The 21,818-nt window shown below is 46.5% G+C and overlaps 1 protein-coding gene across 1 annotated transcript in view; it reads left to right on the forward strand.

The window, feature by feature from the left end:
• The window catches only part of SH2D4B (SH2 domain containing 4B), a 170,532-nt gene that overhangs the window by 90,206 nt on the left and 58,508 nt on the right, over window positions 1–21,818 (forward strand). Inside the window, exon 4 of the mRNA XM_060241044.1 lies at window positions 5,242–5,389. Coding sequence (XP_060097027.1) covers window positions 5,242–5,389 — 148 coding nt within the window. The remainder of the gene's footprint in view (window positions 1–5,241; window positions 5,390–21,818) is intronic.

Consider the following 21,818-nt stretch of genomic DNA (forward strand, 5'->3'; position numbering starts at 1 on the left):
GGTGGCCCCCCATTAAAAATACTAGCTTGGGCTGATTCTGCTTAGTTTCCAAGATATAATGAGGTCAACCAGAGCTAATAAACCCACATCAACACCGAGCTTTTATGCTGGACAGACTCAACATATTTCCATCGTCCATGGTCTCTGGTAGACAGAAGAACAGAGACAGTGCAAATGTGGAAGAGAGCCTGACTCTATTCGACACGTTCTATTAGACTGCCCGTTACTTACCCACCACCCAAGTTGCCTTATCAAACCTCTGCCCTTAATCCCCAACTTGGTGACAAACAAAAGGATACAGTTTTTGTTGGCTGACAAATGTCCCTCAATTACTGAGCAGGTTGCAGAACTTCTGGCCCTAGCAGTGAATGAGAAAGACATTAAAAGTGGCGTCAGGCAGGGGAATACCTCGCTCCACTTTGCTTAGTTAAGTTTTGTTTGTAACTTTGTATTCCCGCGCTGGTTGTGCTTGCAAATTACTGTGGTTTGTATGTCTCATTTTGAAGTTCCTTTGGATCTTGTATTTCTTTTCTGTTATGCCACTAAAGGTTATGTCTGTCTGTATCTCAGGTAGGTCCAGATTTGCACAATGTATGCAAAAGATAATTCAAGACAATTTTTAGTATCAACTTACAGGCGTAATCGGTCTAAATTCTCCTGTTTCGCAATTGCTTTATCCAAGCCACAGTTTAATCAATAATTTGCTCATACTTCTCACACTTCTATGTCATTCTCATTAAATTTACTGCAACCTTCAACAAGATGGCCCATTCACAGTGAAGGTTGGAGTAGATTTAATGAGAGTAACAGAAGTGCGAGAAGGATAGGCAAATTATTGGTTAAACTGTGGCTTGGATAAAGCAATTGCGAAATAGGAGAATTTAGACCGGCCTGCAAGCCGATATAAAAATTGTATTGAAGTATCTTTTGCGTACATTGTGCAAATCTGGACATTTAAAAAGTAAAAGATTTGGAATACAAAACCAATATTTTGGAGTGGATTTTTGATGATAGGAAATTGGTGAGAGGTGCATTTTACATGGAGTTGTTGCCTATTCCTTGTCTCCTATCCGTGTGACTTCTTTCTGTTGCCTATTCCTTGTCTCCTATCCGTGTGACTTCTTTCTGCTGCCACCTCTGTGTTGGGAAATACCTAGAGATCTTGGGGAGGGCAGGGTTTGAGAAAAGGAGGGACTTGAGCGGGTGAAATGCCATAGAGGCCACCCGCCAAAGCAGCCATTTTCTCCAGGGGAACTGATCTCTGATGCCTGGAGATGGAGTGTAGTACCCAGGCCTCATTTTGGGCAGGAGCTCACAGGAGTGGAACTCCAGAAGCTCTAAACGTTACTGTGCTCTTTCTTTCTTAAATGCACCCCCCCCCCCCACACACCAAAATACTTGCTTCTGGGCTCCATTGTTCAACACCCCCCTGTGAGAATTTTGCTGAGCTCTAAGATTTGACAAACTTTCTAATAGCTTCCCCCACACATACAAAATGGGAAAATAACCAAAACATAGAAAGCAGACAGATGGAAATCTTCCTCATGCCACTGTGGTCACAGAGGAGAAAGTAATATGAAAAGTATGATGGGAGTAAGGTTTTATTAGAACAATTATAGGAACATTTTTTAGAACAATTATTAGAACATTTTGAGGTAGATATTGAGCTGATATAATGTAGTACACCTTCCGGTAATGTTAGGGCAGGGGTGTGTGGTGTATGCAAATAAGTTATGCAAATGAGCTCCAGCAGTTCTTTTCTACGAAATCACCCCTGGTAATACCAGATCTCTAGGCTGCACCTGGAAGCTGGCAACACTAGGTATCAAGAGATTGGGAAATTCGTTTTAAGGGAATAAGAGCACTCATAGAATTCAGGCCTATACAATCTGCAGACTCTTTGACACGCTCGCTGTGCCAAAAATCCTCTGCAAACCTGGCCTTATGTTCCCAGCTGGTATGAACCTCCAGCACAGAATGCCACACTTGCTACTGAATACCCTCGGGATGAATTATTGCCCTTCTGAAATTTTCCAAAAACTGGCACAGCGCCTTGATTATTTGCCAATGGTAGAAACCTGCACTTGCCGTATTCCTGGGATATGATAATTGCTTCTAATTAAGCTGATCGCTTACTTAGTTCCAATCATTTTGGAAAATGTCAAAGGATGAGAAAAGGGTTTTTGAACATTGCCAGCTTGATGGAGGATGGGTTGGGATTGCTAAGTGAGCCATCTTTTTGAAGCTCGAGACACCTGTCCTTGTTTATTTACACTTGACAAAGTATGTCTCTTCTTTGTGTCTCCTTCCTAATGGAAAGTGTCAATTCTTCTTAAGTGCATCCCCCCTTTTTTTTCTTTTTTAAAGCACTCTTTTGTTTCTCAGCAGTCAAACAACCTGAGGCCTTTTTGGTATCTTAAAGGTCATCAAAGAAACACTGGAGGATCTTTTGAAAGATCTTCAGATCTTGACAGCACTCAAGCTCCCACCAGACACCCTCGCATTTCTCAAGGCACAACCGAGTTTGGCACAAAACTGTTAGGAAATAAAATGGAGATGGCTCTCATGAAAACAAAGCGATTTCTTTTAAGACTGATGGGAAACAGTCTGGATTTCTCTGCTATTAGTGGCTTATCTAGTCCCAATGTAGGGCTGCTATCCTCCAGGTAAAACCTGGAGTTCTTTTGGAATTACAACTTATTTCCAGAGATCGGGTTCCCTTGATGAAAAGGCAGCTCTGGGGTGCAGACTCTGTGGTGTGCCAGAGAGTCTTGGAGAAATTGAACTTCTAGAGTGACATCACATCTCCATTCAGGGGTGGAATTCTAGCAGGAGCTCCTTTGCATATTAGGTGAAACCCCCTGATGTAGTCGATCCTCCAAGAGCTTACAAGGCTCCATCAGGGGTGTGTGGCTGCATCAGGGGTGTGTGCCCTAATATACAAAGGAGTTCCTGCTAGAATTCCACCCCTGTCTCTACCGATCTTCCTTTCCTCCCTACACTCCACCTTTTCCAGGCACTGTCCATAACTTCCAGGAATTTCCCAAACCAGAATTGGAAACCCTATCTGGATGTGGATACAAAACATGTGCAATTGGGAGATCCACCAGTGGGGCCAGGACACTAGAAGCCCTTCCACTGTTGCCCCCCCCCCCTCCGCGTGTCAGACCCAGAGTCAAGGAAAAGACAATTGAAGTTCAAGATCTTTATTCCAGCTTCATGGGCATACACACTCGTTGTCGGAACTGACCTCTCTGTCAGTTCCCCCAACGTATAAACCTTTGCCCTGACCGTTATAATTCAAGCCAAAGCGTGCCAAGCAAAAGTGGGGGGTTTTGTGAGGGGTTTTTGCAAAGCTCTCATCATTGGAGGTGCTTGCTATCAGTTCATGGTTCGCATCTCCTCCATCTCTTAGCCTTGGTTACCTAGCAACTAGCCCATTCCCGGACATGCCATCCTCCCTCCAAATAAACAACAAGTTACAGTTATATCAAAGGCATAGCAAGTGCACCATACCATTGAGGCACAGCCTAGCATTGTATAATTGGATACACATGACAAGAGGAACAAGATGGAATGACTCTTGACACACAGCACCAAGAATACAGAGTATCACTGCCCCAGACAGAGAGTTCCATCTATAACTTGTGGCTAATAACTATTGATTGACCTCTGCTCCATATGTTTATCCAATCTCCTCTTGAAGCTGTCTATGCTTGTAGCTGCCGCCACGTCCTGTGGCAGTGAATTCCATGTGTGAATCACCCTTTGGGTGAAGAAGGACTTCCTTTTATCCGTTTTAATCTGACTGCTCAGCAATTTCATTGAGTGCTCACAAGTATTTGTATGGTGAGAAAGGGAGAAAAGGACTTGTATATGTGATCAAATATATATATATAAAGTATTGTGTTCTTGCCTGGCTCATTGGAGGCTTGGGGACTTGGGAACAATAGGCAGCAGAATCCAAATCCCTGCTGTCCTGCTCCAGTCACAACACCCCTGCTGGTTTGAATGGTCCAAAAGCATGCTAGCGTGGGACCTTGAGTGTATATATAGTTGGCCCGGTTGGCCCAGTAGTTAGTCTTAGAGCACAGCCCTGCACTATTCCGTGATAATAAAAAGAGCTATGATCACTACCATCTCACCTCTTCATTGCATTGAACCCACTATATTATAGTACTTCTTTCTCTACCTTCTCTAGCCCATGCATAATCTTGTAAACCTCTGTTAAGTCACCCCTCAGTCGATGTTTCTCCAGGCTAAAGAGCCCCAAGCACTTTAACCTGTTCCAACCCTTGAATCCTTCTTGCTTTTGCTTGCTTGCTTCTCGAACCCACTATCTATCTATCTATCTATCTATCTATCTATCTATCTATCTATCTATCTATCTATCTATCTATCTATCTATCTATCTATCTATCTATCTATCTATCTATCTATCTGGGATTTATATCCCGCCCTTCCCACCGAGTGGCTCAGGGCGGCTTACAACATATATAAACTAACATAAAAATATAAAATTACACTTTAAAATTAACATTTCATAATATATAATTAAAATCAAACGTATATCATAGTACTTCTTTCTCTACCTTCTCTATCCCATGCATAATCTTGTAAACCTCTGTCAGGTCACCCCTCAGTCGACGTTTCTCCAAGCTAAAGAGCCCCAAACACTTTAACCTGTTCCAACCCTTGAATCCTTCTTGTTTTTGCTTGCTTGCTTCTCGAACCCACTATATCATAGTACTTCTTTCTCTACCTTCTCTATCCCATGCATAATCTTGTAAACCTCTGTCAGGTCACCCCTCAGTCGACGTTTCTCCAAGCTAAAGAGCCCCAAACACTTTAACCTGTTCCAACCCTTGAATCCTTCTTGCTTTTGCTTGCTTGCTTCTCGAACCCACTATATCATAGTACTTCTTTCTCTACCTTCTCTATCCCATGCATAATCTTGTAAACCTCTGTCAGGTCACCCCTCAGTCGACGTTTCTCCAAGCTAAAGAGCCCCAAACACTTTAACCTGTTCCAACCCTTGAATCCTTCTTCTTGCTTTTGCTTGCTTGCTTCTTGAACGCACTATATTATAGTACTTCTTTCTCTGCTTTCTCTATCCCATGCATAATCTTGTAAACCTCTGTCAGGTCACCCCTCAGTTGATGTTTCTCCAGGCTAAAGAGCCCCAAGCACTTTAACCTGTTCCAACCCTTGAATCCTTCTTCTTGCTTTTGCTTTGTTTAGAAACGGGAGGAAGAAGAGAGGCAGAGGGGCGAAGAGCAGATCCGTCAACAGGAAGGACGCCGAGCTCAGGAGCTTTACCTGAGCCTCAAGCAAGCCCAGCAGAACAGCCAACACAATGACAAAGAGGACCCGGAATGGGTTGAGCAGCGTGAGTGAACTTTAAAAGGAAATTTTAAACAATGCTGAGAGCCTGGTTATCGCAGCAACTGTCACATAATGTGACACATGTGAAGCTGCTTTATACTGCACTGAACCCTTAGTACATCAGTGTCAGTATTGTCTTCTCAGATTGTCAGCAGCTCTCCAGGAACTCAGGTGAAGGTCCTCCACATCACCTACTGCTTAGTCCTTTTAAGTAGAGATGCCAGATGATTGAACCTGGGACCATCTGCATGCAAAGCAGAGACTCTTCCATTAAGCCATCTTCTTGTTTTTGCTTTGTTTAGAAATGAGAGGATGAAAATAAGAGGGGTGAAGAGCAGATCCATCAACAGGAGCAGAGGTCCATCAGTGGCTATTAGCCACAGAGTATAGATGGAACTCTCTGCCTGGGGCAGTGATGATCTGTATTCTTGGTGCTTGGGGGGGGCACAATGGGAGGGCTTATAATGTCCTGGCCCCACTGGTGGACCTCCTGATGCCACCTGTTTTGGGGATTTTTTGGCCACTGTGTGAGTGTTGGACTGGATGGGCCACTGGCCTGATCCAACATGGCTTCCTTTATGTTCTTATGAGCCACGGCCCCCATCAAGGCCAGTGTCACCTTCTCTGATACTGAGCTTAATAGGCCAAGGGTCTGGCTCATAATAACAAAAGAGAAGGCATTTTGGATCAGGCCAATGGCCCATCCAGTCCAACACTCTGTGTCACACAGTGGCCCAACACCAGGTGCCATAAGGAGGTCCACCAGTGAGGCCAGAACTCCAGAAGCCCTCCCACTGTTGCCCCCAAGCACCAAGAATCCAGGGCAACACTCTATACCTTGTGGCTAATAACCACTCATGGACCTCTGCTCCATATGTTTATCCAATCCTGTAAGAATTATGAGAGACCATCATCTGTATGTTCAATCATGTCCATAGACTATCAGTTGCTCCCAAGGGTGAGGTCTTTCACATCACCTACTACCTTATTGCTTTCCTTGGAGATGCTGGGGACCGAACCTGAGACCTTCTGAATGCAGAGAAGATACTCTACCACTGAGTCATGGTACATTCCCTGACATAGGGGAGATGGATGAATAATGGGAAAAGGCAACTATAGGGACATTGATTCACCCAGTGTGAGTAAATAGGGACTGTCCCGATAAACAGGGCAACTGGAGTGCATATTTTAACCTTCCTCATGTCTTCTCTCATTCCCTTTTGTGTTTCCTCTCTTCAGATTCTAAGTCTTTGAGCCAGGACTTGTCCTTCATTTTAATTTGCTGCGAGGTACCCAGCTAAAGGTTAAACACTGCGCAGATTAATAACAATAAGATGGCATTGCGTGAAGTGCCATTGCGGATTTCATTTGTGTGGCGTTAGAGGCGCCGGCATTCTGCGAAGACACCATTAGTCACAGAATTCGGCATAATTCCTTTAATGCCAGTTACCCTAAGTCTGTGACCTGCCATTCGTATGAGACCAAATTACTTCGCAACAAATTAATTTTGCATGTGACGAACAATGCTCCTTATTAACTGAGATCGTGCCTGGCCTCTGCACTTCTGGTACGGCAAACGCCGAAAGAATTTCAGTGAACCGAGGGGAGGGGGGGGGCGGAAAGTAATTCTCTGAGGAAGGAAATCTGGCCTGATTGTCGATTTCAAAAGCAAGCAATTATTGCTTTGAACAAACGGGTCTCTGTTGCGTGGGAAGAAGCACAATGCCGGGGTCAACCTGATTTCTGTTGGTGGTAAAGACAGTTGTCTGTTTTGTTCTTAGAGAAATAGCCTTTTGCAGGACATGGAAGGGAAAAGATGGGAAACTGATTACTAGGAGGGGGAGAACTGTAAGCAGGGGTCATTTTGTAGAAAAAGAGGTGCTGGAGCTCATTAGCTCAACTCATTTGCATAGCGCATTTGCATATGCCAGAGTGGAAGGTGTAGAAGAAGAAGACGACTGCAGATTTGTGCCCTGCCCTTCTCTCTAAATCAGAGACTCAGCGGCTTACAATCTCCTCTATCTTCTCCCCCCACAACAGACATCCTGTGAGGTGGGTGGGGCTGAGAGGGTTCTCATAGCAGCTGCCCTTTCAAGGACAACTCCCGTGATAGCTATGGCTGACGCAAGGCCATTCCATCAGGTGCAAGTGGAGGAGTGGGGAATCAAACCGGTTCTCCCACACACTTAACCACTACACCAAACCGGCTCTTAAATTAAATTACTAAAATATATCAGCTCAGCATCTACTTTAAAATGCTTCTTGAATTAGAATCGTCATAAGAAAATCTTACTCCCATCATGCTTGTTAAATTATGGTCTCCTATGTGGCCACAGTGGCATGATGAAGATTGCCATCTGTCTGCTTTAGATGTTTTCGGTTATTTTTCCATTTCTTTGTGGGGGGAAATATGAGAAAGCTTGTCAGATCTTAAGAGTTCAGCAAAATGCTCACAGGGGGGTTGAACAATGGTGCCCAGAAGCAAGTATGGGGTGGGGGTGAGGTAAGAAAGAAAGAGCACAACAACATTTAAAGGTTTCGGAGCTCTGCTCCTGTGTGCTCCTGCCGAAACAAGGCCTGACTGTGAAGATTTGTGTGAGGGGGGTGGATCTCATTTTCCTCTGGAGAGAGATCAAGATGGGGAGCCATGTCGGTCTTTCTGTAGCAGCAGAAGAGTCCAGGAACTCCATGAGGAAGAAGAAGAAGACTGCACATCATTAAAAGCGAGCTAAAATGCAGATGCAAAAACAAAAAAAAAATCAACTAAAACATAGGGCAGGGAGGAGGAATCATTGAGGGAACGGCAGATGACAAAATCAGTCTTCAGTCATTGGCGGGAAACAAAAGAAGGACAAGGAGGAGGAGGAGGAGGAGAAGAAGACCGTAGATTTATACCCTGCCCTTCTCTCTGAATCAGTCTCAGAACGGCTTACAATCTCCTTTATCTTCTTCCCCCACAACAGACAACCTGTGAGGTGGGTGGGGCTGAGAGGGCTCTCCCAGCAGCTGCCCTTTCAAGGACAATCTCTGCCAAAGCTATGGCTGACCCAAGGCCATTCCAGCAGCTGCAAGTGGAGGAGTGGGGAATCAAACTCAGTTCTCCCAGATGAGAGTCCACGCACTTAACCACTACACCAAACTGGTGTACCACTCTTGAAGACTAACATAATTTGTGGTAGGGTATGAGCTTTCATTGAATGAGGAGAGCACAAAAGTAGGCTTGAAACTCAACATCAAAAAAACCAAGATCATGGCATCCGGCCCCATCACACCTTGGCAAATAGAAGGGGAAGACATGGAAGTAGTGACAGACTTCACATTTCTGGGATCCAAGATCACTGCAGATGGTGACTGTAGCTATAAAATTAAAAGACATTTGCTCCTTGGGAGGACAGCTATGGTGAACCTGGGCAGTATAATAAAAAGTAGAGACATCACCCTGCCAACAAAAGTCTGTACAGTCAAAGCGATGGTATTCTCAGTAGTAATGTATGGCTGTGAGAGCTGGACCATAAGGAAGGCCGAGCGCAGAAGAATAGATGCTTTCGAGCTGTGATGCTGGAGAAGAATCTTGAGAGTCCCTTGGACTGCAAGAAGATCAAATCAGTCAGTTCTAAGGGAAATCAACCCTGACTGTTCCCTGGAAGGTCAGATGCTGAAGCTGAAGCTCAAATCCTTTAGCCACCAAATGAGAAGGGAGCACTCACTGGAGAAGACCCTGATGCTGGGAAAGACAGAAGGCAAAAGAAGAAGAGGATGGCAAAAGATGAGATGGCTGGACAGCATTACTGATAGAACTAACACGAATTTGAGCAGACTTCGGAGAATGGCAGAGGACAGGAGGGCTTGGCGTGACTTTGTCTATGGGGTCGCAAAGTGTCATAAGAACATAAGAACATAAGAGAAGCCATGTTGGATCAGGCCAACGGCCCATCAAGTCCAACACTCTGTGTCACACAGTGGCAAAAAATTTTATATACACACATACACTGTGGCTAATAGCCACTGATGGACCTGTGCTCCATATTTTTATCTAAACCCTTCTTGAAGGTGGCTATACTTGTGGCCGCCACCACCTCCTGTGGCAGTGAATTCCACATGTTAATCACCCTTTGGGTGAAGAAGTACTTCCTTTTATCCGTTTTAACCTGTCTGCTCAGCAATTTCATCGAATGCCCACGAGTTCTTGTATTGTGAGAAAGGGAGAAAAGTACTTCTTTCTCTACTTTCTCCATCCCATGCATTATCTTGTAAACCTCTATCAGGTCACCCCGCAGTCGACGTTTCTCTAAGCTAAAGAGTCCCAAGCGTTTCAACCTTTCTTCATAGGGAAAGTGCTCCAGCCCTTTAATCATTCTAGTTGCCCTTCTCTGGACTTTCTCCAATGCTATAATATCCTTTTTGAGGTGCGGCGACCAGAACTGCACACAGTACTCCAAATGAGACCGCACCATCGATTTATACAGGGGCATTATGATACTATACAGGGGCATTACGATACTTGTCGGACTTGACTGTGCGACTGAACGACAACATGAGCTTTCATCAGTCACTGCTCAGTTCTTTAGGTACTACCCCTAGGGACCAGGAAGGACCTGTCAGCCCTAATCCTTCCCTCTCACTATTTCATCATTCCCTTCCCTAGCAGTACTGCAGTCCAAGCTCTGCTCACGACCTCAGGTTGATCCCGACAGAAGCTGGGTTGAGGTTGACTCAGCCTTCCATTCTTCCGAGGTCGGTCAAATGAGTCCCCAGCTTGCCGAGGGGGAAGTGCAGATGACTGGGGAAGGCAACGGCAAACCACCCCATATAAAAGTCTGCCATGAAGACATCGTAATGTGATGGGTCATCCGTAATGTGATGGGACATCCCAATGGGTCGCTTGTGTAGGGTCTTTTTTACCTTGCGTAGGGTCCTTTTTAACTTTTCCTTTTTACCTTTCATACTCCCGTATCTTTGGGTTATGCCTTTACATGGGCCAGGAGAGAGCGGCCAGTTTTCATCCCTCAGTAGCACATCGTGCAACCCTGGCTTCCGTCCACCAGCGCCGGAGGCCAGGGAGATGCAGGGATGTCAGCGTTCGCATCCTTTTGCTATTCTGTGCTGACTGCAGATGCCAAATCATCCATTAGGACCCAAGCCAGGCCCTGTGATGTCTTGCCCCCACCAAGCCAACTGCTGCGCTCACCGGTGCCAGGGGTCGGGGGGGTCGAAGAGGCGCGTAGCAAGCACAGCTGCTGCGGAGGGTGAATGTTGCCATGATATTGATAACACTACTAATTTATTTAGTGGATGGAATTTCCAGCAGAATGAGGATTCATCTCATCGTCCCACCGCTATTTATTGCCAAGTCAATAGGCGAAGCGTTACTAATTTTAGTGTTCGGCTTAATTTGCCGCCGTGGTTCTTTTCGTCGAGCCAAACAAACAACAGCGCCGCTCCGCTATAGGTAATTGAAAGATAACTTTTAAAAAATATATTATGTTGACTTCCCTCCAAGGCGGACGTCAGCGTTTCATTCCAATGCCGTGTAAGACTTGCCTCGTTGGGTCAAGCCAAGGACCAGCTAGCTTAGTAATGGCACATGCGTGGCACAAATACGATGCCCTGTTCTCCTGGCTTGATTCTGACCGGTGTTCCCTCTAAGTCAAGGGTGGCCAGAATTGCTTAGTGTAAGAGCCACAAAAAATACATGTCAGATGTTTGAGAGCCAGAAGACATGAGCATTAGATGTTTGAGAGCTGCAAGGAAGGGAGGAAGGAACATCAGATGCTTGAGAGCAGGACAGAAGGAAGGAAGGAAAGAAGGAAGGAAGGAAGGAAGGAAGGAAGGAAGGAAGGAAGGAAGGAAGGAAGGAAGGAAGGAAGGAAGAGAGAGAGAGAGAGAGAGAAAGGGAGGGAGGGAGGGAGGGAAGGAGAGATGGAGGAAGGAAGGAAGGAAGGAAAGCAGGGAGGGAGGGAGGGAAGGAGGGAGGGAGGAAGGAAGGAAGGAAGGAAGGGAGGGAGGGAGGAAGGAAGGAAGGAAGGAAGGGAGGGAGGGAGGGAGGGAGGGAGGGAGAGAGGGAGAGATGGAGGAAGGAAGGGAGGGAGGGAGGAAGGAAGGAAGGAAGGAAGGAAGGACGGAAGGAAGGAAGGAAGGAAGGAAGGAAGGAAGGAAGGAAGGAAGGAAGGAAGGAAGGGCTCCTTTGCATATTAGTCCACCCCCCACCCCCCAAATGCAGCCAATCCTCCAAGATCTTACAGTAGGCCCTGTACTAAGAGCCTTGTAAGCTCTTGGAGGTTTGGCTACATCAGGGGTGTGCAACCTAATATGCAAAGGAGCTCCTGATACAAAAAAGCCCTGCTTTTATTTATTAAAATATTTATACCTCACTTTCCCTTTTGGTTCAGGTTTTGAAGTCTTTCTCTGCTCTAAGGAGATTTTCTCCAACTTAAGTGACTCTTCCATTGAAGAAAGCATCAATTACATTGGAAGAAGAGGTACTTAGGTTGGAGGAGGGCTACTTAGAGAGTGGTTGAATCACCCCAATATATTCAGAAAGAGGACAGCTATCTTGCAGCTGGAGACCAAGTTGAAGGAGAAGCCTGAGATGTTATTAAGAAAATGATCATTCTGCCTCTGAGTTCCCCTATCTGCTGTGGCAGATGCCACACTTGAGTTTTGGGTTCTGAAGCTCTGAGCTTCAGGACACCTGACATCTCTGGGTAAGCATGTCCAGGAACTGAAGAAAGCCAGCATTCCCACAAAAACTTGATGCACAGGCTGGATCTGAAGAGCTGTTGTGTGTTCCACCAAGAGTTTGGATCACACAGGGCTTTTGACTATTTTTCTATGGACAGCAAACAGCGTACCTGGTGACTGACCACTTCAGAAAGGCTCCTCTGTTCCAAAAGGGGTTTGTACAGCATTGGAATGTGTGGGCTGAGAAATGAATGCAGGTTCTCTGTGTTGATTTTCTTCTTAAGAACATAAGAGACGCCATGTTGGATCAGGCCAATGGCCCATCCAGTCCAACACTCTGTGTCACATAAGAACATAAGAGAAGCCCTGTTGGATCAGGCCAATGGCCCATCTAGTCCAACACTATGTGTCACACAGTGGCCAAAAAAACCCAATTACCATCAGGAGGTCCCTGCAGTGGGGCTAGACACTAGAGGTCCTCCCATTGTGACTCCTCCAAGCACCCAGAATACAGAGTATCACTGCCCCATACAGAGAGTTCCAACTATTGTGGCTAATAGCCACTGATGGACCTCTGTTCCATATGCTTATCCAATCCCCTCTTGAAGCTGTCTATGCTTGTAGCTGCCACCACCTCTTGTGGCAGTGAATTCCATGTGATAATCACCCTTTGGGTGAAGAAGTACTTCCTTTTATCCATTCTAACCCGACTGCTCAGCAATTTAATTCAATGTCCACGAGTTCTTGCATTGTGAGAAAGGGACAAAAGTACATCTTCCTCTTCCTTCTCTATTCCATGCAGAATCTTGTAAACGTCTTCTTCTGGTGAGGGGATCAACTTCTTTGATTGATGGGACAGTCATAAAGTCCTCCCCTGTGATCTTAATTCTCGAGCAGCAGGGCTTTTTTGTTGCAGGAACTCCTTTACATATTAGGCCACACCTCCTTGATGTAGCCTACAGGGCCTACTGTAAGTACTTGGAGGATTGACTACATCAGGGGGTGTGGCCTAATATGCAAAGGGGTTCCTGCTACAAAAAAAAGCCCTGCTGAGCAGGAACATACGGGAGAAGATGGTCTTTCAGATACCCTGGTCCCAAGCAGTGTTTCCACTAGCTCATACAAGCTGAGCTAGTATGAGCTAGTTCACAGGTTTTTTCAGCCTCTGGCTCACACATACTTGTCTTAGCTCAGGAAAAAATGACCCCAGAGCAAACTAATTGATGCAGTAGCTCACAACTTTAATGCCGGTAGCTCACAAAGTAGAATTTTTGCTCGCAAGACTCCACGGCTTAGAAGGGAGTATTGGTCCCAAGCCATATAGGGCTTTCAAGATCCAAGCCGACACCTTGAATTGCACCCGGGAGTGGATCAATCGCTGGTGTAATTGCTGTAATATCAGGATCATACGTTCTTGGTAGCTGGCCCGACCAGCGATCCAGCTGCAGCCACGCTCGTTTAAAGCTATCATTGCGATGATCAAGGGATGAATGTTTCATGAGAGCCGTTCTCCCTCTCCCCTCCCCAGCTGAAGACAAAAACACCTTTTGCAATGTTTGCACTCAAACAACCACTTAAATCCGGAATATTTACAGTGGATTGTTCCCAAATTAGCGACAAGACCAAGAGCTATTAACAAGAGAGCAGCTGGAGCCAGTCATTAGAAATCAGAGATGCATATTCATGGGGCATTCTTAGAAGATACATCCAAGCCTAGCAGTGTGACTCACCGATCTTCCGAGGAGCAAAGAACGACCACAAAATTACGGCGATCTCCTAAAAAAGCTCCCAGTGGCGGGACTTGCTCAAATTCCTTCCCCGGTCATTCTAGGGTTGCCAATCCCCAGGTGGGGGCAGGGGGTCCCCCGGTTAGGAGACTCTCCCCGCCACTTCAGGGTCATCAGAAAGTGGGAGGAGGGGAGGGAAATGCCTACTGCACACTCCGTTATTCCCTAAGGAGATCGATTCCCGTAGGATATAATGGAGAATTGAACTGCGGGTATCTGGGGCTCTGGGGGGGGCTGATGTTTGAAGTAGAGGCGCCATATTTTCAGCATAGCATCCGGTGCCTCTCTTCAAAACACCCTCCAAGTTTCAAAAAGATTGGACCAGGGGATCCAGTTCTATGAGCCCCAAAAGAAGGTGCCTTTATCCTTCATTATTTCCAATGGAAGGAAGGCATTGAAAAGGCGTGCGGTCCTTTTAAATTGGAGTTCAATTATGCTTGTCACAACCTTGCTCCTGGCCCCACCCCCAATGTCTCCCGGCTCCACCCCCCAAAAAATCTCCTGGCTCTGCCCCCAACGTCCCCAGATATTTCTTGAATTGGATCTGCCAGCCCTAGGTCATTCACATATCTATCAAAGAAATTGGCGTTAGCATCCTCTTATAGCTGCCCATCAGTTTGGCTTTATATTAGGGTGGGGCCAAGCTTTTATTTCTTGTGCCACTTTTATTTCTCGTCCCATTTTTTGGGACTGCCACTCTCTGAGATTAGGTGGGTAGCAACCTGAGAGAGGGTCTTCTCAGTGGTGGCACCAATACTCTGTAACACCCCGAAGAGTCTCACCTGTCCCCTCCTGTTGTCTTCTGCCAATGACCGAAGACTGATTTTGCCATCTACTGTTCCCTCAATGCTTCTTCCTTCCTGCCCTATGTTTTAGTTGGTTTTGCATCTGCGTTTTAGCTCAGTTTTAATAATAATGATGATGATGATGATGATGATGATGATGATGATGATGATAATAATAATAATAATAATAATAATAATAATAATAATAATAATAATAATAATAATAATAATAATATATTTTATTTATATCCCGCCCTCCCCGCCGAAGCAGGCTCAGGGCGGCTCGCAACATGTAAAACTTACAATATAAAACATTTCCCAAAACAATATATGTAATTTACATATCTATCAAAGAAATTGGCGTTAGCATCCTCTTATAGCTGCCCACCAGTTCTGCTTTATATTAGGGTGGGGCCAAGCTTTAATTTCTTACGCCACTTTTATTTCTTGTCCCATTTTTCGGGACTGCCACTCTCTGAGCCCTTCTTTAATTGTTTTTAAAACTGTAGTAGCAGTAGTAGTAGTTGTTATTATTATTATTATTTAAAAGAAGGGCTTTTTTTGAATAGGAACGCACAAGAATGCGGTTCCGGCTGGCTTCCTGTCAGGGGGTGTGGCCTAATATGCAAATGAGTTTCTGCTGGGCTTTTTCTGCAAAAAAGCCCTGCGTGAAACAGTGGTGACACCAGGGGGTGTGGCCTAATATACAAATGAGTTTCTGCTGGGCTTTTTCTGCAAAAAAGCTCTGTGTGAAACAGTGGTGACACCAGGGGGTGTGGCTTGATATGCAAATGAGTTTCTGCTGGGCTTTTTCTGCAAAAAAGCCCTGTGTGAAACAATGGTGACATCAGGGGGTGTGGCCTAATTGGGAAATGAGTTTCTGCTGAGCCCTGTTTGGTGACACCAGGAGGTGTGGCCTAATATGCAAATGAGTTTCTGCTGGGCTTTTTCTGCAAAAAAGCCCTGTATGAAACAATGGTGACACCAGTGTATATGGCCTAATATGCAATTGAGTTTCTGCTGGGCTTTTTCTGCAAAAAAGCCCCGTGTGAAACAATGGTGACATCAGGGGGTGTGGCCTAATTGGGAAATGAGTTTCTGCTGAGCCCTGTTTGGTGACACCAGGAGGTGTGGCCTAATATGCAAATGAGTTTCTGCTGGGCTTTTTCTGCAAAAAAGCCCTGTATGAAACAATGGTGACACCAGTGTATGTGGCCTAATATGCAAATGAGTTCCTGCTGGGCTTTTTCTGCAAAAAAGCCCCGTGTGAAACAATGGTGACACCAGGGGGTGTGGCCTGATATGCAAATGAGTGTCTGCTGGGCTTTTTCTACCAAAAACCGCCTGAAAAAAACCCTATGTGTTTTTAAAAAAAATGTTAGTCACCTCGGTGGCCCTGATTAGGGCAGAAAGGCAGGGCATAAATTTTGTAAAGGAGTACATAAGAATTCTTATGCCACTGTTCTTTCTTGATCCAAACCCCTGTAGGCCTCTAACCTAAAACAGTTTCTTTCTGACCAAACGTGACAGAGGCGGATAACCAGGGATCAGACGTGGAAACAATCCGACACCCCAACTCTTTCCGCACATCTACTCAGAACTTTAAAAATATGAAGGGTTCCCAGCCTCCAGGTTTGGCCTGGAGATCTCCCGCTTTTAAAACTGATCTCCAGCTGGCAGAGGCCAGCCCTCCTGGAGAAGATGGTAAATAGCAAGAGGTTCCGATGTAAATAAATAATTGTCAAAAAATCACCGGAATAGCAATAAGACTTTTACACGAATAGTGTATATGCAACCTACATTTATTAAAATACATGCATAGCGAAAGTCATCATCAGGGCTTTTTTTGGTAGCGAAAGCCCAGCCGGAACTTATTTGCACATTAGGCCACACCCCCCGACATCACCGTTGTTTCACATAGAGCTTTTTAGCAGGAAAAGCCTGGCAGGAGTTCATTTGCATATTAAGCCGCACACCCCTGACTCCTAGCCAGCCAGAACTGCGTTTCTGCTAAAAAAAAAAAGCCCTGGTCGTCGTAAGTAACTTGTTAACCACTCATAATACTTGATTCAACAAACGCTCATAGTACATCGTTAAACCAATGTGACTGGAAATAGAGTTCTGTTCACTTCCCCGCACTGCCTGCTGTGTAAAGATAATAAAATACAGTTCCTCAGGGGCAAGTGCCTTCCTGCTGTTCCAGCTTATGTTCAGCGACCTGGGTGGAGTCCTCAAATTTCCAGCAAAGCTTGTCTCCGAAGAGAGTAAGGGGCCGTTAGCCCGGGATTCTGCTCCTTCATCAGCCTTTTTCTCTCAGCGTTTTATCCTGGAGCCTCAGTACAACAGTTCACAACTTGGATCAACGCATGTCAATTGCTCTTTCTGTTCCCAGCTCTCCTGGAGAAAACGGCTGCTTTGAAGGGTGGACTCTATGGTATTGCACCATGCTGAGGCCCCTCCCCTCCTCAAACCCCACCCTTTTCTGGCTCCACCCCAAAGTCTCCTGGCTCTACCGTCAAAGCCACCAGATGTTTCTTGAGTCAGATCTGGCAACCCTATCTGCTTCTCTTGGCTTGAAAACCCCAAGAGGAGGAACTAGCGTTGCCAGCTCTGGTTAGGACATTACTGGAGATGTTGGGGGTAAAGCCTAAGGAGGGTGAAGTTTGGGGAAGGGAGGACCTCCACCCCTCTCCAAGCCTTGACTCCCCCCTCCCCCTCAGGACCCCTCATCCCGAACGGTAAGTTCTTGGGTGGGTGGGTGGAGAGGCCCCTAGATTGCCCAGGATGCAAGGTCAGCTAGAGTTCTTTTGGGGTGAGGATGGAGGGAGGGAAGGAGGAGGGCAGCCAGGGCATGTCTCCCCCAGCCAGCTTGTACAAGCCGCATGTGTTCCCTGATACTCCTGGTTGGTGAAGGGCACAGGAAAGCAGGGAAATGGGGAGGGAGCGCAGAGATACAAGTCAGCCTTCTTTTGAACTTTGGAACTGGAAGTTGAACACTGCAGGCTGAGCTCCAGGGAAGGAAGAAGGGGAATCGGAGCTCACTTGCAATTTAAATCATACTGGAGGGGGGAGGGAGAGGGGTGGCCCCCAAGCCTTTCCAGCCTCTTGATCTCACTCCATGGCTCCCCCTATGGCCCCCCATGGCACCCTTCCCCTGTGGCTCTTAACTACAGGGCTGGGTATAATTCCATAGAGTCCACCTTCCAAAGTGGGCGTTTTATCCAAGTGAACTGATCTGTGTCTCAGCTGTAATTAGACTTGTGCTTCCCCAGGTCCAGGTGAGGGGTTTGCAGGCTCCTTCCTACTGCCAACCAGCTGGCTGTTGGGTGGAAGCCCCGCCCCAACAGCAGCTATGTGCCTTTAGTTCTCGGGCAGGTTTTGCATTCCTTTCAGAAGCTGTTTGAGTTAGTTTAAGGGATAGTAAAGAGTTTACTGGAACTTGAGTATGGGATAGAGGGGAACTCCACCCCTAAGACCTCTCACTTCGTAAATTGGTTGAAATACAGCAGATTGTTCCATTCCGCAACTTTGGTGAGTAAAGCTATCTATACCATTGCCCCAGGGAGATGATAAAAGTGTGGGCATGCAAACTGTTTACTTTGCCTGCTTTTGTGAGTGTGTGTGTGTGTTCACTTTCATTTTAGTGGAAGTGCAGCTACTGTGGAACCATTTGAATGGCAAAAAAGAGGAGGAGGAAATGAAGACTGTATTCAGGGAAACTGCACTGCTGTGTTTTTATTTATTTATTTTTATGGAAAGTCTCCCGGCTCCACCTCCAAAGTCCCCAGATATTTCCTGAGTTGACCGGGCAACCCTAGGTGGAATGCCAAGGGGTTGCCATGTGTTATATGCACCTCCACTTTTAATCAAGGGTTTTTAAAAATCTTTTTAACATGGTCACTGCTTTCCAAAATGACTTTCTCTGCCTTTATGTTAGCACTGGTTTCACTACAACGTGGGGGTATTTAGAAGAAGAAGAAGATATTGGATTTATATCCCGCCCTCCACTCCGAAGATCTCAGAGTGGCTTACAATCTCCTTTACCTTCCTCCCCCACAACAGACACCCTGTGAGGTAGATGAAGATATTGGATTTATATCCCGCCCTCCACTCCGAAGAGTCTCAGAGCGGCTCACAATCTCCTTTACCTTCCCCCCCACAGCAGACACCCTGTGAGGTAGATGAAGATATTGGATTTATATCCTGCCCTCCACTCCGAAGAGTCTCAGAACGGCTCACAATCTCCTTTACCTTCCTCCCCCACAACAGACACCCTGTGAGGTGGGTGGGGCTGGAGAGGGCTCTCACAGCAGCTGCCCTTTCAAGGACAACCTCTGCCAGAGCTATTGCTGACCGAAGGCCATTCCAGCAGGTGCAAGTGGAGGAGTGGGGAATCAAACCCGGTTCTCCCAGATAATAGTCTGCACACTTAACCACTACACCAAACTGGCTTTACTTTTTCCTTTCTCGAGGCCAGAAGAAAAATGGGTAATATGCCAGGGGCCGGGAAGCCAATTTCACAAGAGTCTGTGTTCTCTTCCATGACTCAGAAAAAAAAAAGCTCTTGTCAGAGAAAAAGTTGATCCCTGCTGCTAAAGAGGAGACTCCAGCTTGAAACTGTTGAACTAGAATCCATCAAGAGCTTTGACACCATTTCTCCTTCAGGGGAGAAAAGACAACTTGGGATTCCTTAGTCATTATAGATGTTGACGGTGGTGGTGAAACATGGACTCCTCAGCCATTTCTCTGCTAAGCAGCTTAGCAGTGATGCAGAAACAGGGGCTTTTGTGAAGGTGTCTTTTTTTCATTGTAGTCTACGGAATTATGACTCACCCTCTAATTTCTGCTCTTTCTGGTTATCAGCTACCAGGCGGATCCTTAGAATTGCAGCTCCTCTCCAAAATACAGAGATTTGTTCCTCTGGAGAAAATGGTGGCATTGGAGGGTTGTCTCTACGGCAGTGTCTCTCTTTCTCCCTCCGCCCCCAAGGCTTCATCCCCAAATCTCCAGAAGTTTCCAAGCCTGGATTCGGCAAGTCTATCTCCTGATCCCCTGCTGGTGGACAGGGGAGACCTGGCAACCAGTGTTCCCTCTAAGCTGAGAACCAGTTTGGTGTAGTGGTTAAGTGTGCAGACTCCTATCTGGGAGAACCGGGTTTGATTCCCCACTCCTCCACTTGCAACTGCTGGAATGGCCTTGGGTCAGCCATAGCTCTGGCAGAGCTGTCCTTGTGAGAGCCAGTTTGGTGTAGTGGTTAAGTGTGCGGACTCCTATCTGGGAGAGCCGGGTTTGATTCCCCATTCCTCCACATGCAGCTGCTGGAATGGCCTTGGGTCAGCCATAGCACTGGCAGAGGTTGTCCTTGAAAGGGCAGCTGCTGTACGAGCTCTCTCAGCCCCACCAACCTCACAGGGTGTCTGTTGTGTGTGTGTGTGTGGGGGGAAGGTAAAGGAGACTGTAACCATTCTGAGACTGAGATTCAGAGGACAGGGCAGGATTAAGTCTAATATCCAATATTTCTGACCGCTGGGCATGGATTTTCCCCATCTTAATCATGGAAAACTAAGTCAGAATGCAAAATGCTAGACTGGAATGTTTCTCTGCAATGTGCAAAGTTTTTTTTTAATTGTCCGAAAGTCTTTTTTTTTTAAAAAAAATACATCAGAGGATTAAAAATGACTCTCCCTTCCTACAGTCTGCAGTGCAGAAATTCCCAGGTTCAGTGCCCATCATCTTCAGTTGAAGGGACCAGGCGGCAGATGATGTGAAAGACCTCTGTCTGAGACCCTGGAGAGCTGCTGCCTCTCTGAGTAGACAATACTGACCTTGAAGGACCAATTGTGGGCAGGGCCGGCTCACCCACTAGGCAAATTAGGCATTTGCCTAGGGTGCCGGGAGAGAGGGGTGCTGAATTTGGCTTCCAGTGCCCAAGACAAATGTCTAATTTTCTCCCCCTTGCCGCCCACCCCCTCCCTCCCTATCTTTCCCTTCCCTTCTGCATCGCAGCACCGCACTCCATGCCCCCCCCCCAGCGTGTTCAGAGGAACGTCGCTAGGCTCAGCCCTACCCCCTTCAATGCGGCCCGGGCATTCTCTTAAGAGAGCGCTGGAGGAGGCTTTGCTCCCCCTCCCTTTTGGTTCCGAAATTGAGAGGGAGAAGCCTCCTCCAGTGCTCTCTTAAGAGAATGTTCAGATGCCCGGTCTATGTCAATTTGAAGCAGGGAGGGCTGAGGCAAGTGGTGCTGCTCTGAGCATGTGGGGGGGGGCATGGAGCATGGCGCCACATTGCTGCAGAGGGAGAGGAGGGGGGCACTGGTGGGGGGCTGGGCTGGCTGGGGTGTATGTGTGCGTGTGCATGCCTAGGACCCCCAGGGGTGTGGGGCAGTGGTCACTGAATTTGCCTGGGGCGCCAGGCACCCTCGGGCTGACCCTGATGATGGGGAGGGTTAGCCTTTGCTTTGCGTAAAGAAGTCCCAAGTTCAATCTCTGCCATCTCTAGTTAAAAGAGATCTAGTTTGGTGTAGTGGTTAAGTGCTGCACAGATCCTCATCTGGGAGAACTGGGTTTGATTCCCTCCTCCTCTACATGCACCTGTTGGAATGGCCTTGAGTCAGTCAAATGTTTTCACAGAGCTGTTCCTCTCAAGAGCAGCTTCTGTCAGAGCTCTCTCAGCTCCACCTCACAGGTTGTCTGTTGTGGGGAGGGGAAGGGAAAGGAGATTGTAAGTCGCTCTGAGACTTTTTTGGGTAGTGAAGGGCAGGGTATAAATACAATCTCCTCCTTCTCCTGTTTGTTGTAGAGATGGTTTGGTTTAATGGTTAAGTATGTGAACTCTTATCTGGGAGAACCAGGTTTGATGCCCCACTCTTCCACTTGTAGCTGCTGGAATGGCCTTGGGTCAGCCATATCTCTCGTAGGAGTTGTCCTTAAAAGGGTAGCTTCTGGAAGAGCTCTCTCAGCTCACAGGGTGTCTGTTGTGGGGGAAGAAGACAAAGGAGATTGTAAGCCACTCTGAGACTCTGATTCAGAGAGAAGGGTGGAGTATAAATCTGCAGTTGTCTTCTTCTTCATCATCTTCTGTAATAGTTGATGTGAAAGATTGTGAAAAGGTACTGCTGATCAGAGTAGGCAATAGTGACCTTTATAGACCAATGTTCTCCATGTGAGGCAACTTAGGGAGG

Source organism: Heteronotia binoei, chromosome 6, assembly GCF_032191835.1.
Source record: "Heteronotia binoei isolate CCM8104 ecotype False Entrance Well chromosome 6, APGP_CSIRO_Hbin_v1, whole genome shotgun sequence".
NCBI classification, from domain to species: Eukaryota; Metazoa; Chordata; class Lepidosauria; order Squamata; family Gekkonidae; genus Heteronotia; species Heteronotia binoei.